General features: G+C 42.2%; 1 protein-coding gene across 4 annotated transcripts in view; it reads right to left on the bottom strand.

Annotated features, from left to right (window-relative positions):
* The window catches only part of nrxn3b (neurexin 3b), a 279140-nt gene that overhangs the window by 203833 nt on the left and 55294 nt on the right, over positions 1-20013 (bottom strand). For 2 of the 4 annotated variants that reach the window (XM_072362417.1, XM_072362418.1), the window contains exons 1-3: positions 9193-9247; positions 6479-6502; positions 4695-4856 (exon numbers count right to left, since the gene is read on the bottom strand). In XM_072362417.1, coding sequence (XP_072218518.1) covers positions 4695-4856; positions 6479-6481 — 165 coding nt within the window. In that variant the 5' untranslated portion in view covers positions 6482-6502; positions 9193-9247. Of the gene's footprint in view, positions 1-4694; positions 4857-6478; positions 6503-9192; positions 9495-20013 lie in introns of those variants that run through there. The other 2 variants (XM_072362420.1, XM_072362416.1) reach the window with 2 other exon arrangements.

Genomic DNA, 20013 nt, shown 5'->3' with positions numbered 1-20013 from the left:
CGCTTAGCCTTTGGGGGACTTTGGATGAAAGGCATTCCATTAAAGTCTGTGGTTCGCGCCCATCCGTCACTGTTTGGCCTGCTACAGGGACGTTTTTTTCTTTTTTTTAAAAAGTCAAAGAATTAAAAGTACAGGGTGACATTTGCATTTGGTGTACAAAGGGGGGGGGGGAAACAAACAAGCCTGCAACATAATATGGTGACTAACACAGAACTGATGATGACAACGTTTCTTTCAAAATGTCAAATATTTGTCGTTCGCCCCAATTCTTATCATTGCTTCGATCTCCATCCATTATCGGATGTTTTTTTGTTTCAGTCCCCCATCTCCTGGCATTCACCTATCTTTTACTGAACTCTGCCACTCTTCCCTTTTTTCAAAGCACACACATTCCGCCTCCTGCTCGCAACTCATCATCGTCTACCGCTCCTCCTCGTTCAGCAGAGATGTAAGTGCATGTCCCGGCCACCCCCCCACGGTCTGACACAAGTCGCCATCCGCAGACGTAGTGCCGCCACGGGTGCCTATGATGCTAGCAGCAGGGGGGTGGGGCTGAGGTTGGAGCTGAGGCAGTGGAAAGGTTACAGACTGCATGGCAGAGCAAATATCAGCCTGTCCGGACCGGAGAATGAAGCGAGCGGTTGCCCGTTGGTCATGTGACGTGCTGCGACCCACGTGGCAAAACATGAGCGTGGGCGGGACAAGTGTGTTTGTGTTGTGTACGGATGACATCTCATGTAGCCTTGAGGTGCACATGAGTGCAGCGAGGAGTGAACACGAGAAAAGGCAGAAATGGCAGTGTGCAGCATCTCTTTTGTTGCCAGACATCTTTTTTATCGATTCAGAAAGATTGACATTATGATTAGAAACAATAACATTTTCTGTAGCCAGATTTGCATCCAAAGTCAGACAAAAACCCTGAAATATTCCGGGATGAATAATGGACCGAACCCACCAGAATCCTTCTCACATTGTTTGGGGAAACTGGTGGACTCAGGGCAGAATGAACGCAGTGTAGGAGAGAAAGAGGGGCAGAGTGAGAGAGCGGCATGATGCGTAAGGAGAGCATGTAGGTGAGAGCGTGCATGCAAACACACGCCTACTGTACAAAGGAACACATCGTGCGCCTCACGAAACGATCAAACAAATATAGCAAATGAATAAAGACATGAGGGCGAGATCACAAGGCCTGCTGTGAGCAATTTGCATGGTCCTGGGAAGCAGCCAGCACCACGCCAGATTAATGGAGCAACATATGATGAAGAGTTGAAAATCAAACAGCACTACCGCTGCTCAACTGCACTGCGAATCACCTCCACGGTTCTCTCCACGCTACGCTCTCACTCAGTCGCGAGCCAACTCAGGCTGAGTCACGCTTGTTCAGATAACATTCGAGACACATGACAGATACAACTGCCTTTGCATTTCACCGACTAGTTAATGAACACAGATAAACATGAAGCAGCCGAAGAGTCAGATATCGCCCCCAGAAGTGGGGGCTATGCCAAAACACAGCTAGTAGGAGGGGGAATATCAAAGCATCGAATGTGCGGCGTGTGAATGAAGTTGCTGAAGGCAAAGACTAGTGCTAAAAGCTGAATGTGTAAACAGACAAATGCTTGCTAAAAGTATATGTCATAAATCTGCAAATTTAACCCACAAATGGCCAAATAATAATGATCAATTCAACTTGAAGCATCTTAAAATGCACAGCACTGTGCAGAAATCTTCTCCTAATTTCTTTATGTATTGTCAGGAAAGTGTAATGAGGAAAAAAGTGTATTGAAACGTGTGGAAATACAGTATGTAGGGCAAAAAAACAGAGATTGAACAGTTCTCACGAGCTTTTAAGTTAATATTTGGTATGAGCACCTTTATTGCTCAACACAGCCAGAACCCTCTTAGACCAACTTTCTTGCCTTTTTGTTTCAGGAGTCTTTGGAACAGTTCCTCACACTTCCTGAACGACATTCTAAAGTTCTTCACCTCAGCCTTTTCTCCCTGTTTGCCTTCCTTAAGAACAGCTTTGCAGTTCGTAGATGCAATGAAAGAAGTGGGAATAAATGACGTGTCTTTGCAAAAGGCTGCTGGTGACAAAGTACCAAAAGATACAATTCAAAATCAGCTTAGAGGCAAGTTGTCTGTGTAGGCGCAGCACTGGTTCATCCTTTGAGTTAGGTGACTTTTTACGCTTGGATGATTCATAGGTCAGTGTTAAGCAGCTAAACAAGCCAACAATGGGCATATTCATCAGGTCAGGTACAGGGACTGGACGTGAAAGCCTCAGAAAGCCTGGAGAACAACTGCTCAAGACCATCTTAAAAGATTACAAGAAAGTGTGCTCGGAAGCAAAATGCAAAGAAATGAGCAGTGGCTCAAGATTTCTGCACAGTACTGCATGTTATGCTTTTCATCTATAAACCACTAAGATATTGTGACAGAACTTTCACAGTCATGAAGATGACTATTAACATTCAGTTTTTTTCATTTCTGATCTTTTCGATGGACTGACATTTCCGCAGCTTTATCAATGTTGCGTTAACAAAGTAAACATTATCAGAGACTGTGGAGCACCTGCCAGATTAAAGAGCAGCTGCATCTCATTGAGTCTCTGATATTTGCCTACACTGGCGTACAGGTGAGGAAGGTCAGGCAGGGATCAATTCGGCTCTTGTGTGAGAACGTGCTGCGAATCAGTGAACAGAGGAACAGCCACATTCCCTCTCCAAACAACTTAAATTAATCATCTGGAGTGAACTAAAGAACTAATGAGGGATTCAAACAGAAACGATTACGCTTTAGACTTTACACACAACAGCTCAGAGGCAATAAACTCACATCAGTTTGATGCTTAGCATGTTTTAGCTATGCTTAGAGACCCTTTGAAACATGTGCAGCTGCCACACTTGCTCTGCAGTGATGGCATACGTGTTCATCTAGGTTTCATGCCATGCTCTGGGCTGACTGCAAGACCTGGAATCCTTCCATGGTGCAAAAGGAACACAATTCCATCAGAGGGAAACATTTTATTTCAGGGTGCCTGTTGTGCTGATTTTGAGCATTCTTTCCCATCGACCATCTTGCATTTGTTTGTCTATGACTCTGATGATACAAACAAGTACAGTGAGGTAGCTCCTGTCAAGACCTGTGCTATCTACGTGAATCACTTTGTGATCGGTTATGGAAAATCCACCAAACGTTTGAGTAAAGTGAAAAGTCGGGAGGTGAAAACATTGGGTAAAAGCACAGACATGGCTTGGTCATTGCGGGAAATGCATGCACTATGCCAGTAAATATGTCTCTGTGAGAGAAGCCCACAGAGAGATCACAGCAGGTTTAGGAGGGATGAGGCAAATGATTGAAGGGACAGCAGTCTGATATGCTCTGTCAAAACCCACAGAATAGCAGACAAGGTGACTTTCCCATAACCACACCCAAACCTAGTGTCTGTGTTTGTGTGTGTAGGCACACATGTTGGACTGCAGCCCGCACCTTTAGCCGGCACATCAATAGACTTAACGAGCTATTGACAAAGGATTGCGTAGGGAGAAAAAAACAGCCAGGACCAGAGAATTGAGGCTCTGCATGAGATATGTCTGTATATTAAGAGAGTAGTGTTTGCTGTGTCTTTGTGAGCTCGAAACAACGGTCCAAAAGATACATTAAAAATTGGTTCTTTGCTAAGTTATTTGTTATGTGAAGACAAGACTGGTTCATCCCTTGAGTTAGGGGCCTTTTTAATGCTCTGAAAGAATCCTAAATGCGTGTTAAGTGGCTTAACAAACACAAATCCCAGTCGTCTGAAAATGGCCAGTTACAAGGACGGGATTAAAAACGAATGAAAAGGCAGTTCATGTCCAAAGAAAACCTTTGAAAGGTCTTCAGTAAGTCTGCAAAACTAATGCTAAAGACTCGTTTAAAAAGACTCTCAGAAAGTTAGGATCTTCAGAGGAGAATTATAAAGAAATGAAGGATGGCACAGTACTGTAAAGTATATGAGGACAGAAACTTCCACCGACTCCCACGTAAACACACAACACTAAGTCGGAAACAGCTACTAAAGTGCAGAAATCGATGAAGTCCATTTTTTTTACAGCCCCGAAGAGCCAGCGGCCCTCTCTTTATTATCATCACTTGCTGCAGAGTAAGTAATGGCGGGCAAAACAGGGCAGGTAAATAACAAGGCCCTTAATACATTTTTTTTGGCTCGAAGAGCCAGCAAATATATTAGAAGTGTTCCAAAACAACTGCGCTTTTCCCCCATTTCATCATAAGCAAATATTTCTTCCAGATTGCTGCCCGTCGAGAGGCGTTTTAGCAGCACACTCAAGCTGATGCTGCAAATTACATGTGACAGAAGCAATTTTGGAATATTTTCTCACACACAAGCTGCAGTAAGTGTTATGAATGAGATTAAGCGGGGGAATATTGAGAGTCAGATGATTCAGCCAACTCAGCAGCTTTAATTGACAATGCAATTTGAGTCTTTGCTCAGTCTTTCATGCCTTGCAGTGTCGGAAGTGTGTTGATTGCTGTTTTTGTACATTTCAAAGACAGCTGTACTGGTTAAGAAACACCAGGAGAGACATTCACATACATGACAACAAAAGTTCCCAAACATATATATATATATAATTTACAGTGACTTATTGAACATACTAATAATGCACCTGCTCTCTTTGAGCTTCTCCTACCTCTCTAAGGCAGCCCATAAAATTGTTGCTAACTGGGGATCCTGGCAGGTCCGCAGTGCTGGGGCTCCCCCCAACGTAGAAGAAATCATCTGAGCCTAGCATGGTGTAGTCTTCCTGGGTGTAGCCAGTGGTGGTGAGGATCCCATCAACGGAGATTGTCACCTGTCGGAGGGTAACACATAGCCAAAGCCAAGCCATTACACTCTGGTATTTGAATTTGTGCTGTGTATAGAAAAAAGAAAAAACGTCTTTCCTTGGTCTGCATTCGAAATGAGCTTTGCGAACTTTTTCTGTATTTAACAGAATGATTTAGTACCTTGATGCGATTGTTTTTGGACCAGACAGCGTTTGGATTTTGTTAATGGAATTTTTTATTTTTTTTGCTAAAGGATTCACAGGACAGGTAAAGAAAATATGGCATAGGCATATTTTCTTTATCTTTGATGGGGGTAAGAGAATGGATCCTAGGTTTGATTCTGAACCTTCAGGTCAGGGGAAGGGTTAGTACAATGTTCAAACCAAGGACAAATTGATTCCACTTGTCTTAGGTTTCGGGATTTATCTCTTACTGCAGACACACATTTACAGTACATGTATCTGGACACTTGCAAACACACACTCACACGCACGATCATTCGCACACCAACAGTCTCACACTCTCTCCTTGCTTCCAGAGGTCTACATCTATATATCCACGCACCATGCAAAACAAAGGGAGGCTTTTCACACCACGTCAATGTGCAAACGGAGGGCATTACTGTTAGAAGGCAAATTAAACACACTTAACCGGACATGTAAGGGAGTAAGTGGATCAATGGTGCCATACAAATCTGGAACATGCAACACGCGGTACAGAGGCTCATGCATGATCAAGACCAGGGCCCATATTCAAACAAATGCTCAGAATAGCTGTTGCTGATCTCTGATCAGGTTTAAGCTCAGGTGTCATGGTTACATCATCAGTGTCACTCGACCGGACCCAGAATCCTAGATCAGAATGCTTATTCTTGGAAATGTTCTGCATATGGGCCAAGGGGTTATCAGAGTTAGCAAAACACACACAAACACCACTTTCACCAGCATGCCACAAAAAACACACACAGGCAGGGCAAAGTGAGTGATGGGTGGAAGGTGAGTGAATGAATTAGATTGTTAGTGGTTATTCTTGGGCAGCAGGGCTGAGGTTTCATGAGTTTGGGATGTTCAATGAAGTGTGGGCATGCCATGCGCCATAGTGAGTTTGAAACAACTGTCAGAGCTCCCGCAATGAAGGGTTGCCACGTTTTGGTAGATTCTCTTTTCAGGCTCGGTGTCGAGGTCACCATCTTAGGAATTGTGGTAAGCTTCTGTCAGTTCTGGACGACAGTCCTCACAAAAAATGGGGACTTTTTGTGTGGAAAAAAGAAATAAAAGAAAAATAAAATTGCCCTGACAAAGGCAAAGAGGTCAATTTTTGAAAAAAAATTTGTGTCTTTTTTACTTGTTGGAAATCTGTAGTAATGTGGAAGAAACAAAGAGGAAAAAAAGTAAAAGCCAAAGTGAAAAGAACAGGATGGGGGATTGTGGGATAAAGAAGGAGGCTGTTGGCAGGTCAGGGAGGAAATTGAGAAGAAGCGAAGAAAGAATTGCCTGGTAATACAAACCCATCTCCTCATTTTTTGATAAGAGTGTCTAGGATGGAACTCAAAGAGAACGAATAAAAGAAGAGAGGGGGAGGGGACACACGGCAAACCCAAAAAAAAGACAATAAGAATGATATCTACCAGACAATGTAGTTTGTTTACCATAGCGTGTCCAATGCCTGATTGCTTTCCAGAAAAAGGGGAAGAAAGGAAATCAACAGAATAGTGAACAAAAAAGGTTGTTAATAAGGATGGACAGAAAACAAAAAACCAAAAGCAATGATGAAGAATAAGGATGTTAGTTAGTTAGTACATTAGTTGGTTAGATACTGGTTAGTATAAAAACAAATGACTTATATCATGGATGAGTTAGTGTGGTGGCAAATAAACGCTACATGATTTGTCAGACGTCCACAGCAGTACCAAAGTGCCATCCGAGGCAAATTTTCTACATGAGAGTCCTGCAAAAAAAAGTACGAAGAAGTACCGTCAGATGTAGTGACCTCCAGATCAAAATTTGCATAGGATGGCTTGAATTCTAACAAAACATGTAGTGTTTTTCCCACTTTTAGTCTTTCAAAGTGCGCCTTTCAAAGAGGAGATAAAATGGCAGTGAAAGAAAGACAGATCTGTAGAGAGAAAGAAGAAAGCAGGCAAACAGCCTTTGCCTCTCAGCTTATAACCCTCTAAAACGGCATAATGGTTGTTGGGGCATTTCTGGGCCAACCATTGAGACAAAGGCTTACTGTCAAAGAGAGTCAGAAAATCGGCATTTATATGTCACGCCGCTCTGTGCTGCCTCACCTGACAAACTAAAGGTCGACTGAAACAATGAAACAACCCTACATTCTGTAGTTAGCGCTAACCTCCATGCACTACTGTCTCATATCAATTATTTACCATCTCTCTAAAGCCTCTGAAGACCTCTATTGATTCACATTAGCTCCACTTATTGATAACAGACAAGCTAACTCTGAATAACAGAAGGAAAATATTGAACAATAAGTGTAAAGTGACAAAGCGTTAATGGCTGGCTCAAAGGGCAGACACACTGCCCGGTTTAGAGTAAAGAGTGTGACACTATCACAACAACAGCAACAGTTTTTTCATAGCAAGGAGACAGCAACGGCACCTAACACAACCGGTGGCAAGAAATATAGAATCATCACTCTCGGGGGATGTCCATTAAGCTGTTTAATGTTGTAGAAAAAGCACAAGAGTAGATATGATATCCAACTTTTTCATTTATCAGCTGAACATTCTGTCTCTGTGAATCATACCTCCAATAAATTGAATAAAATAGTTGGAATTAAAGCCGTACTATTTTCCAGATCAAGTAGTAGCAAATGCTTTATGAACCATAAAAAATCAATACCGTTGCTTTTGGAATAGGTCCTCTGACAGCTTGAATTCTTTGAGGACGCCATAATTGAAAAAACTATATTCTTTCTCAGTCAGCTTCCAACTTTCTCGTGTAGGGTTAGATCAACTTATCAGGATGGAGCCTTTTCATGTATCATTTTTCCAATTTCCACCTTAAATTTACTATTAGATTGGGATCTGGACTGTTCGCAGGCATTATTGCCCTGAAAAGTGACCTCAGCATCACCAAACCTCCTTTTAATTGACAGAGTGAAGAAAGTCCAACATTTCAAAGTGCTCCTGTGCATTTACTGTAGAGGTAATGGCCCCCATTCCCAGACATTAATGCCTGAATGTGGACATTTGTCAGTTTTCTTCAGACAGTCATCTTTGCTTTCTATCGGCTTGGCAACAGCCAGCATCATCTCCCTGCTAAATGCAGACTGGTGGTTCATTGCTGAATCTTTCCATTCATCCGATCATTCTTCTTTTTAAGCTTTTAATGGTTTATATTTGGCTTATTTTGGACATAAATCCTGTTTCCTTCAGCTGGTTTCTTTCAATCAAGTCTCAAACATCACCACTGGCATCACCTGACACTTAAATGTCTTCCTTGGTTGATCCGTGTCTCCCTTATTACAAACTTCCTGTTTTGTTTGGACTCACTCAAAATATTAGACGCAGCTGACTGGAAACCAAAATTGTTTTGCCACATTTTGTCTTGAATTACCCTCTTGCAGGAGTTTTATAATCCTTTTCTTTATTTTAACAGACAGCTCTCTTCTTGGGGTCATGTCTCCTGTCAAATCAGCCAGTTGCAGCTCTTCAAGGTTCTACAAGCACCCTCTTTTAACTGCAGCCTGCTCTGCATATTTAGACTTTTGTTATTTAGAGGTTTTTGTTTTAAAAAATGCAAATAAGAGAATATATTAATTACAACAAGTTTAAGAATTTTTTTTCTTACAAACCCAGAACACGCAGCTGTTGAAGAAGAGTTCTGAGCTACATCTGTGATTTCTTTTTTCCCCGTTTACAACAAAAAACAGCTGAATGAAATGAAAATCCTCAAAGAGTTTCTTATTTCTTGCCAGTGGCCATTGAAGTGAAAAATAACAGCATTGTCAGATAACTTTCAAATGGATAAACAAGGAACTTGTGCTCAACATGTCAATAAAAAGAAGCAAAAATAGCATCTGGGAAAGTAGAGATCTGAATAATAACGTCATTCATCTGCCATAGAACTGCTTTTTCCTGTTTCATTAACAATTGATTTCATATGAAAGAAATAAGATAATGAAAGCAAATGAAGAGGAATTTGTGTCACCGTAAAGACAAATAAACGAGGTCCAGCTCAACCATGTCTCTGAATCGTAGTGATGAAATGACAACCAATCAGAAAAAAGGTGACCTTCTTAATGGCAGCTCCCTCTCAAAGGCTCTTGGAGGTAGCTTATAAAAGAAAAGATAAAAAGGCCTGTCTCCAAACTCCGTCTATCACCGTTACCCCTGGTTACCTGTCTCAGGTTGCGTGTCACTTTGATGTCGTGCCAGGTGTTGTCATTGAATTTTCCATTGACTGGCTCCACGATGGCCTCGAAGGCCCCAGAGCCCAGATTGATGACGAGGGAAACCGCCCCATCTTTTAGCGCCAGGTTGACGTAATCTGCCGATTTCCCCGTGTGGAGTAGGAGGCCGTTGCGTTGCCAGGTCTTGAAGGACAGCGTGATCTCATCGCTGCTGCTCTGAATGGGGTTCTGCGACAGGTCGTAGCAGAAGTACTCCGAGCCACGGAAGGTGGCCACGTTCTCCTCCCTCGCTGAAAATACAAGAGGAAAGAACCTAAATGTTACTTTTAGGGAATCTAAATCTAGAAGAGGACGACAGCCAGGCGCTGATTCTCACATTAACCGCAAATTCATCTAAACATGAACCAAGCATCCGTGTTTGTCCCCGCATCGATGGTGAGGCAGCCTGAGCAACTGGTGCATGCTGAAGGAGAAGGTTACATCAAGCAAGCACCCACACATTCACACACAAATACACTGCTCACCATAATTACAGCTCTGATAATCCCATCATTCAGTTGAGATCATAAAATCCTATCTGTGTGACCGTGGGTTTAGGTTTCACATACAGCCTCTAGACAGGCTGACTACTTATGATGGAACACTATTCCCTGCTAATGGCCAACATAAATCAAACATAGTCTGATTTTACAGTTTTATATCACTCTACTGTAGCAAAATGACTTCCTTTTTTCGATCAGCACGTAGAGTAAGGTGAGACTCGGGGGATCAAGGATGAGAGCTAAAATAAAGTTGCTGGGTTGACAGAAAGTGAAGAATGTGGACAGAAAGAGGGTCAGAGGTGTATTGTTTCCTCATGATCTGAAATAATTGACACATCCCTTGCTGCCTCTTACGCAGGGATCAGTTTGATTTTGAATTCCTTTGTTACAGACAAGGACACGGCGTTCAATGCATCACCTTTCAGAAATTTCAACCTTCAGAAGAAGAACTGTCAACGTACGTCGTTATCTGCCAACAGAACAGTTTTCATTCTGAGTAATTTCATCTTCACTATGTCCTGCATTTTCCTTCGTGAGGTCACAGACAAGTCAGAACAAAGGGAGGACGAAGAAGCACAAGAGAAAAGAGAGGGTTAGAAAGCGCAAGGCCTTCGAGCTGGAAAGCTTTCATTTGTTGTGCTGGATCAGACAATGCATAAACACGAGGGAGCGGCGCCGTGGAGCTGGCAGAGATACAGATGGAGAGAAAAATGAGAATGTGTACACTGTGTGAGAAACAAATGGAAAGCAGAGTGAGGCTATGAGATGATGGGGAGCTGATTCCACTCATATAGAAATTCATCCTCCGGCATCAAACATAAGTCTTCACGCGACGCAGACACAAGAGGGGAAATAGAACGGGAGGCAACAAAAGCTCACTGAAAGCCCTCATTGCTGTGCCAGAGGAGTAGAGACCTATTATTACCACTGAGACAGCGCGACATGGAGATACAGGAAAACATTCAGGCATCCACGGCATGGGGAGTTATGCTCATGTATTGTGTTGTACGTCACAAACAAAATGTCAGTGGTGCAATTACACAAGATGTGACCTGTCAGTTCCACCGTCCCGATGAGTAATCAAATATTGATGTGGATCTGAGCAACGTGGTTACACTAGCTCCTCGTTTGAGCCGACATCATTGTAGATCCGGACAAGGGAAAGGCAGTTTGCACTTCCAACAATAGATACTGCTGAGCATGTTAGGTTAGAGGCCCCTTGCATGTACCTAACTGAAAGATAAACATGGTTAGAGGACTGATTTGGTGAGACGGATTCTGGTTTATCAATTGTGACGCATTTTACCTCTATTAGAATGTGAAAGGCACAAACTGAAAGAATCTAAGGAAGAATCGCTATGTCTAAGCCCAATTGTATACCTGCAGCATTGTAATCCTTCAGATAAACTCCAGAAACTTGATCTTGTCTGCTCTCACCTGACCCAAGCTGGAAGGGTTATTGTCATGGCAACTCCCCCTCATCTATCCAGCTTACTCTAATTAGGTTGTCTAAGGATTGCTGCTCAAATTGCAAAACAGGTTTATAGAGTTCAGAGAGATTCCGAGTGACATGATTAAAATAAATTGTTTGTTTTTTTTTCCTTTTCTTTTGCATTACACTTACAGCACAGGCATAGAGATGGTCAGAGTCACTCAGTCAGCCCAAGCCTTCAGCCCTAAGCGATTAAGTACAACAACTAATGCAATGATTCTCATTAAGACTTTGTAAGACATTTGTAATTCCTACATGATGAGTCCTATAATGTTGGCAATTTCCTCACTTGTCCTTGTGTCCTTGTGCAACCTTCCAGACAGAATGGAAACCATAGCACAATAAGCAAAAAACTTTCTTACACGGAGCACGTTAACAGCCCAGTATGAAAAGCTGTCCTGGTTTCTCTCGCTAATCTGCTCCTTAATGTAAACTGTTCTGGAGCTAAGACTTTAAATTATATACAGCTATGGTTGAGTAACATACCCCCCCCCCACCCCCTCTTGATTTCTGAACTAGCTGATTGAGCTTTTTCATGAAGTCTAGAGTTTAATCTCTGGTTCATACCAAACTCTGTGCTCATTATTAGACGGCAGTTATGCGAATGTGCAAAAAACAAAACAAAACAAAACAAAAAACAAAAGCTGGAAAAAGCAGCCTCCACTTTCCCTATTTTTCTCATAACTTGCAATAACCAAAATTTGGTTTCCAACCATATAGGCCATTATATTAGCAGCAAAAGACAATAAAACACCTAGTAAATGTTTATGCCCTTTTTGAATCGTTTCCCATATGTGTATTAATTATAATGATGTAATTACTGAATTTCCTGTGCAGTTGTAAAAGCCATCAATGACACATTGTTGCTATAAATTATAAAGGGGGCAAATTGATATAATGTAATATTTGCACACCTCAGCAATATCAAGTCTGTGGTAAGTGTATACTGATCCATAAAAAACGGGGGAAATGTATTGCCTGTTGAGACATGTTCTGCACAGATCTGTGGCTTTCATATTGATCACGTAGCAGGGTCATTTTCCCTCATTTTCGCCATAGTCATCAATATTCCATTTGTGTGCTGCCTGGGCTGAGCACTGGGGGCTGGAGTTCGATTTCAAAATCCACTGGAAGCAATTAGCTCCTTCATTACCATCTCCCATTCTCTTCCGCTCCTCCTCGCCACACACAGCCAGGCTGCCTGAGCTCTCTCTCTACTCTGACATCAAGTGCCTCTGAGCACGGCGCTCTGCCACCTCGTAGGGCTGTGGTCTGCAACCTTCTGCCTCCTCGATCATCACAGGGCATCACAGTGTCTCTTATCGGTGTGGGAGGACAGAGACTTCAACTATGTAAATAAAATCAAAAGAGTTCTATGATGCAATAGAAGCCAGAAAAGTTTTTTTCGAAATTTTTTTTAAAAGTTTGTTTATTTTTATCACACACAAGTCCAAGGAAATTATTTTAAGTATCTTCAGTGACAAATTCCACTGTATTTAGAAAATATAACCAAATTCAACATTTCATGCAAGCAACACACTAAAAATTTAGGAGACTGGAACCTGCAGATGAATTGGTTTCAGGTGAGGGTGTCAGGATTGGTTATAAAAGGAGGATCCATCGGAGGTTTAGTCTTTCCGAGCAAGAATTGGCTGTTGTGGATCAGTTCAGTCAGAGAGTCGTAAATCAAGTTGAATCGAAAACCGGTTCTTGTTGAGAACTGCTTCCCAGTGTTTCAATTCCTTGGAATCGTTTGCCAATTTTTCAAAAGATTCCCTTATCGATTCCAATGGGCGCGAATGACATCACCACTTCTGTTGCGTAGCTTACGCAAGCCACGCATCGGGGAAGTCCAGTGCAGCCAGCAGTCAACAGTAAACATGGCGACCAAGTGGCACAAATGCCGAAAGTTTGGTTACACTTCACTAAAAAAGACGACAACAGGGCAACTTGCATTACTTGTGAAGTGGATATTTCATCAAAGGGAGGAAATGCTACCAACATGCAATAAATATTAATGAATGTCACGTTTTTGGTCCGCTCCAGACTGATGTTAGTGAATCTCAACCCAGCAGCAGCAGCAACGTTAGCATGTCCTCGGCTAATACTGCAGGTAACTTGCTAACTAACAAACACTGCCTATCATGTTAGTGACATTTGCCTCATTGTGAAACCTGCTATTAGTAACGGTTAACACTAAATGAATGCCTTCTCATGCATTACATTTAGATTACCATCACGCCAGACAGAATCTGACTGGCTCAGAGCCAGAGGCTGGCAGTACTACCTCCAGTTCACGTCTTTGTAAGATCATGACTCATGTTACTTTTAAACTAAACAAAGTAGATGCTAATCGTCCTGTTTGTTGTCCTTTTTTTCCAAATAAGAACCGATAAGGGAATCGATAAAGAACTGAATCGAAAATGGAATTGGAATCGTAAAAATGTTATCAATTCCCATCCCTAAAGTCAGCGTCTTTGATGCAGGTGAATCAGCGTCCATGGCTTAGATGAATTGCATTATCTGTGAAGGTATCATTAATGCAGAGGTGTGTATTGTGATTTTGGAGACATATGTCGTTATCATGGCAACATCTTTTCCCGGGAGGTAAGTGGTTATTTCAGCAGAACAATGCCAGACCTCATTCTACACGACTTACAACAGCGTGACTTCACAGACAGAGTGTGTGTGTGTGTGTGCCTGCAGTCCAAAACTGTCTCCCCATGATACAGTATTGTGCATTACGAGGAAGATAATCAGACAACAACAACCACAGATTGTTGAGCAGATGAAATCTTGCATTCCGCAAGAATGAGCACAGATTTTCCTTGCAAAACTGTACATATAAGTATCCTTAGTTCCCGAAGGATTAAAAAGTGTAATTAAAATGAAAGATGAGCAACCAAAATGATAAACATGCCTCTATCCCAGCCTTTTTTGGAGTGCGTTGGGGGGGCATCAAATTTGTTTATATATTCTAAATGCAAAGAAGGTGGTCAATGAAGATGCTGAAAGTCAATTCTTTGGACTTGTGATTTAAACTTTTTATATCATGTTGTGAAAATTCCCCAACTTTCCTAAAAATTAGGTTTATAAGAAACCGGCTTGTGCTGGAGATGCTACCGTTGTGTGGCCTCACTGCACACTGAGCCTAGTCAGTCAACCAGCACTTGTGCTAGTCCCAAGGAGACTTCTCTAGTGAAGTGAAATCAATGTGTGATGACATCCAACACATCAAATGGCTGTTTGCACAGTATTTGCTGATAAACAACCCTCTAGTCTGAGACCTAAACATAGAAAGCTTAGATCTGCTTTTAGCTACTGCTCTGTGTGCGACACCCTCGGGGAGAGAAGTCATTCAAGGTTGCAGTGTCATGCAACACAATACATTTAATAGTAAAATAAAAAGAACAGCCCTCCTCCTCACTGTCCATTGAGTCCATTCTCTCTTTTCCTTCTTACCAAAGCTGGGGGAAGTTGCTTCATTTGAAGGTGGAATTCAGCGTGGCTGACTTGATGTCGCCAAAAATGAACAATGTGATTTTGAAGCTTCTCTTTAAAGGGCTAAAGCTAACCGTGCAACTGTGCGGCTTTTAGCTCAATGGTGAACCATCGCACGTCAAATGAATTTGGAACATCATGGGTGATGTCTCTCTTCAAAGGCGGGCGGCATTATCAGACAGGCTTATGGTGGAGGGAGATTTGGCGGAATATGTCACATGTTAATATTTCACAGGCCAATTACTACCAATGCGTTGCGTGCATTTATTGAATTTAATCAGGGCACAAAAGCACTGACATTAGCAGAAGCAAAGCTGTGTGCGTAAGATCTGTCAGGGATTCTTCCAGTTGGAAACTGCATACAAACTGCACCGAACGTGTCCTTCTCCTGACAGCTTCAAAAATGTCACATGACATGTCTAAGAGGTGAAAGTGAATAGTCACCCTGACACGTCTTTTCTCATCTTGTATTTCATGTAACCTTGCGAAGCCGTGGCGGGCGACCTGTCTGAGACTGCATTTGATGTCTGCACGCAGAGACTGGGTTGGGAAGAGTGACAAAGGCAGAGGCAAAGAGAGCGATAAACATAAAATGAAGTGACAGAGAGGAAACAAAAGAGACCAGGCCAAAAGGAAGCCAGAGGTAGATGTGGAGGCTGAGAGGTGGGATTTGGAGAAAGGGTGCAGAGAGAATAGGAGTGTGGAGAAGGATGGATGGAGGTTCTCCTAATGGCTCTCCAGAGAAACAAAGTGAAACTGTGTCTTAAGACAAGTGCTAAAGAGCTGCCCCTCTGGTTTGGGATTCGGTGTTACTGCACCTAATTGTATGCTTCATTAAATACCTGCCTCTCCTTCTCAGCTTTCACCTCACTCAACCCACAAATACCACTACAAATCCAACACTTATTAGTATTTTCACATGTATCACTCCCGCAACAGAAAATCACAAGCGTCTGGATTTTAAAATGAATATCTAAGAACTATGATTTCAAAGATTCTTCAAAAGATGCCCTACAGGGGAAAAAAACAAACAAAAAAAAACTGCATTTAGAGTTCAGAGACCATCATTACTTATAGAACGGTACAACTTCATTTTAATGCAATATTTACAAAGTACATAAATAAAATAAAATGCCTGTAAACTTCAAAATGTTCGAGCAATGGAAACTACTTCAAGGAGAAATGAGGCAGACACAGAAGAAAGCGACATCTTGACTGTGACAGAGTATGACTCACTGTGGCCGACAAGCTACAATTATACATGGGTTAGGAGCAAAACAGCATGCTTCCGTTAAGCACTTCCACAACCCCACGACCCTCTGATAATTCTCAGTGGTATCATAATTTAGAGTTTTAGGGGTGGGCTGATTTTAGTAACTGTTTAGTAATCTGTGGTATTGGTAATGGTTGTAAATTGTGAGATGGTGATTAATCTATTGGCTTCTGTAGGACAGCGTGGTGGCAGGTGGCAGAATGGGAATTAGGATCCATGAATGTAGGTTTTGGTAACATCTTAACTAGGCATTGTGTAACATTTAAACCCAACCATCACGATGTGGTTTTATCATCTCACCTGAAACATTCTGAGGTAAGCGAATGGGAGGGAAATAGAAAGAAACCACAGTGACGGCGTTGTGCAGGGTGAGTGTTTCTTAAACGACAAAATGTCACAAAAGTCTTTGTGACAAAAGACTTTTCTTTCCGTATTCAAGAAATCAGACGCAGTAGTATTCTGAAGGCTCGCTCTGACATGTAACTCTTCGGATACAAGAGAAAAACAAGCTCCGGTGGCTTGTGGAACAGAATAACATGCAGCTGGTACACGGTAAACTGCAAAATCGTTTGGAAAACTTTGGAAAGGTAAATGTCATTTCCTAATTTATCAGCATTAGTATGGACGCAGCCGGAGGCATCCCCCTGGCTACTGGCTGTGACAAGCTAGTCACTGTAACCGTCGGTGTGTGTGTGTGTGTGCTCCTTATTTACTGCTGATGTTGGAGTCTCCGTGGAGTAAGCAATGAGCTTTGGAGTGACAGCAGAAGGGGGCCCTGGGGGAGTGAATGGTGGGAGTGAACGATGGAGGAATGGAAGGTGTCTGAAGAATGGGGGCAGGCGCCTGAGGTCCAATCCCATCAACTCAGGAAATTGTGCGAAGCGAAAGCTGGAATGAGGAGGAAGGGGCTGAGGATGAGTCTGCAAGGGGGAGAGAAGGAGGGATGTTGTGACCGCACCCCTACTGCTAACACTGTGCAATTAATAGTAGAGGTGATGTATGGAAACAGTCTTGCTGGGCTTTCAGAGTGAATAACATTTAAAGTCAGCTTTAACTGGGTAGAACCCTAAGGAAAACCTGGCTTTTGCTGTGTACATAAAACAGTTTTTCTCTAAGCCATCTCAGGAGTTCGGCCTTACAGTTGCAGAGCTGGTAGTGACTGGACTCAAGGATGATTTAAGTTGAAGTTTTAAGGGGTTAATGGGGTCGCTTGTTGACTGAATTGCCGCAAACCGAGGACACAGCACTCGTGAATGTTTGGATGCTTTCCTTTTTTTAAATGACTATGACTGGAATACAATGGAGTCATCAGTAGTCAGTATTATTTCCCCTCCACAATCAAACAATCTCTGACAGTGTGTCTCCTGAATGCCGACCATCGCATCAGCCTGACAGCTGCCATCCTCAGTCAAAATGGAAAGTGACGGCAGTGAGCACTGCATGGGTTTCATATTATCCAGCACTCTGCAGAACACCCTTCGATAGACTTGCATCGCTTTGCATCGGCGTCTGTCTGTGAGTTATTTATTTCCTCTGCCTGCCAGGGATACATTTGACCATAAAAATGGCTTTTTGTGCAGGTGATGCAAACAATTTGATGACTATATTCTACAGAGAATAATCAGTAAATAGTTTTGGACTACCAGTAATTTTCTAGGAAAATTTACCCAACAGTAAACAGTTCCGTCGATTATCTCAAGGGCTGTTATATATGTGTGTGCGTAAAAGCAGGTGCATTTCTGTGCATTTCTGTGCATACGTGGTGTATTTGTCTGAGCAGTGGCTTGCTGCATGAAACAGGCCTGTCAATCATCCAGAGTGGCGCTGCCTGATTGGCTATTATCTCTCCTGTCAGGCGCCTGGCTGGGCCTCCACCTCACCACATCAGTCTCTGTCAGTTCACACGCAGCTTGTGGATAGAGTCATGGAGCATGAAGCTGCATGCTACTCTTAACATATGCCACTTTAAGTAATGCCGCAAGCTTTTCCATCAACCGACATCGCAGCTTATTTCAAGGTCGTGCACAAGTAAGAAACATTTAATTTGTTTGGCGAAGGGATCTTTTCATGTTTAAGGATGTGTTTCACACCTACTTTCATCATGAGCGTGATGTAGCTTTAGTATGCCGATGTGTTACTCTCTGCAAACACGTGCAGGAGGGCCAAAAAGCGAAAAATTATTAAAATGGCTATCTAAAACAGACTCACACTGCATTTGCGCACATGTTTACATGGCTGCAACCCGAAGGACCGTCACGTTTTCATTCCACGCTGCAGGGGCAGCAGTTAGCAGCTGTACACTGAAATTTTAAGGGAGAAAAAGTTATTCAGTCATTTTATCACATTACAAATCCCATCACATGTTTGACTTCTTTTGTGAAGCAGCACCGACATAATTTCTCTGAGATTCGCTGTGCTTTCCACACCGGGAAATTTCCTGGTTCCACAGTATGTTTACTGCTGACGTTAGCACAGTTTCCATATTTGTATTGCCTCGTGGGAAATATGGGAGCCAACATAAAACTCACAACTGTAATTATCATTATGAGGTTGAAGTGAAAGTTTTTCAGCAGTTTTTCAATCACAGGAAACCCTCCGCATGTAAGTCTACACGAGAAGTTAACCCACGGTCATGTGAAAAAGAAATTCGAAGGTTTTGGTATAACGGGCCACAATAACAAAAATTATCTGTTTCTCAAACATGACTTCAGATGAACAATGTCACATGGCAAATTAGACTTTGTTCTTATCCAGTTAACACAAACTAAGAAGCAGTGTGTGTAAAGCTCATGAGACGTCATTATTAGGTAGCTTGTAATCATTTTCTGTATAACATTATCAGTCTGTCACATCTTCACGGAGGAGTTTTGGCCCATTCTTTGATATTTTACTTCAGTTCGATGCGATTTGAGGGCAGTTGAATACACAGCTCTCCAAAGGTTCTGCCACAGCATTTTAATCAGGCTAAGTTCTGGACTTTGACTGGGCCATTGCAACATCTTGATTCTTTCGGACAGAAAGCCTCACATTTGACTCCAGGATACTTTGGTATACAGAGGGGTTCATGGCCGACCCAAATCATCAGCCCTCCACCACCGTGCTTGACAGTTGGTTTGTGCTGATACGCTGAGTTTGGGTTTCTCCAAACCTGCTGCTGTGCATTATGAGCAAACATCTGCACTTTGATCTCAGGAAAGACATTTGTTCCTAAACTGTACTTGAAATGAGTCTGAGATGTAGCTCTTGGATGGTGCTTTCTAGAGATGCTCATCCTTAGTGATGATTGATAAATCAAGTATATTTGATTAGCTGCACCTGCCCCATACCCCCCTTTTCTTTTGTGTAGAAAAGATACAATTAAAGTGCCAATCAAAAAATTTGAGATGTAATAAATCATCAAGATGTAATAAATCAAGTCAAGTAAACGTTTAACAGGATCATCTGTAATAAAAAAAAGAATTTTGCTCTTGCCCCATTTCTAACACATTTTACTTTATCTAAACAAACACAGTGCAGCTGCTTGCAAAAATAACAAACTAATTAGTGCGGGAAGAAGGTAAAGCCCCCATCCAGCACTTGAAAAGGATTAGCAGGCATTCCTAGTTGAAGTTGAGGCCATCTAATATTTATTACTTTGATAACTTACTCTCCCGTGTGCTGCAAGAACATTTAGCCACATGCAGGAAGGTGAGGGGTTAAAAGGGGGAACGGTGGTGCTATAAAAGGGACAATGAAATAAACATGAATCACCGTGAAAGAGCCCTTATAGCCTACGTGATCTAGATGGTGAGGAAGAGTAGGGCGCCAAAGACAGTTAGCGACAAGCAGCCCTCTCAGGCTCGAACTATGACCTCATCTTAACAGCCAATATGATGGCTGTCATTTTCAGAAAGAAGCTCAGCAGCAATTTGGTTACATTATGGTCTGTTCAGACATTCCGAAATCAGCTTACAGTGCGCTGTGAAATGCATAAAATGATTTTCTTTTGTATATATAGATAT

This window comes from Leuresthes tenuis, unplaced genomic scaffold (assembly GCF_036924035.1).
Source record: "Leuresthes tenuis unplaced genomic scaffold, fLeuTen1.0.hap1 SCAF_13, whole genome shotgun sequence".
NCBI classification, from domain to species: domain Eukaryota; kingdom Metazoa; phylum Chordata; class Actinopteri; order Atheriniformes; family Atherinopsidae; genus Leuresthes; species Leuresthes tenuis.
This window is presented reverse-complemented; position numbering and strand designations above follow the sequence as displayed.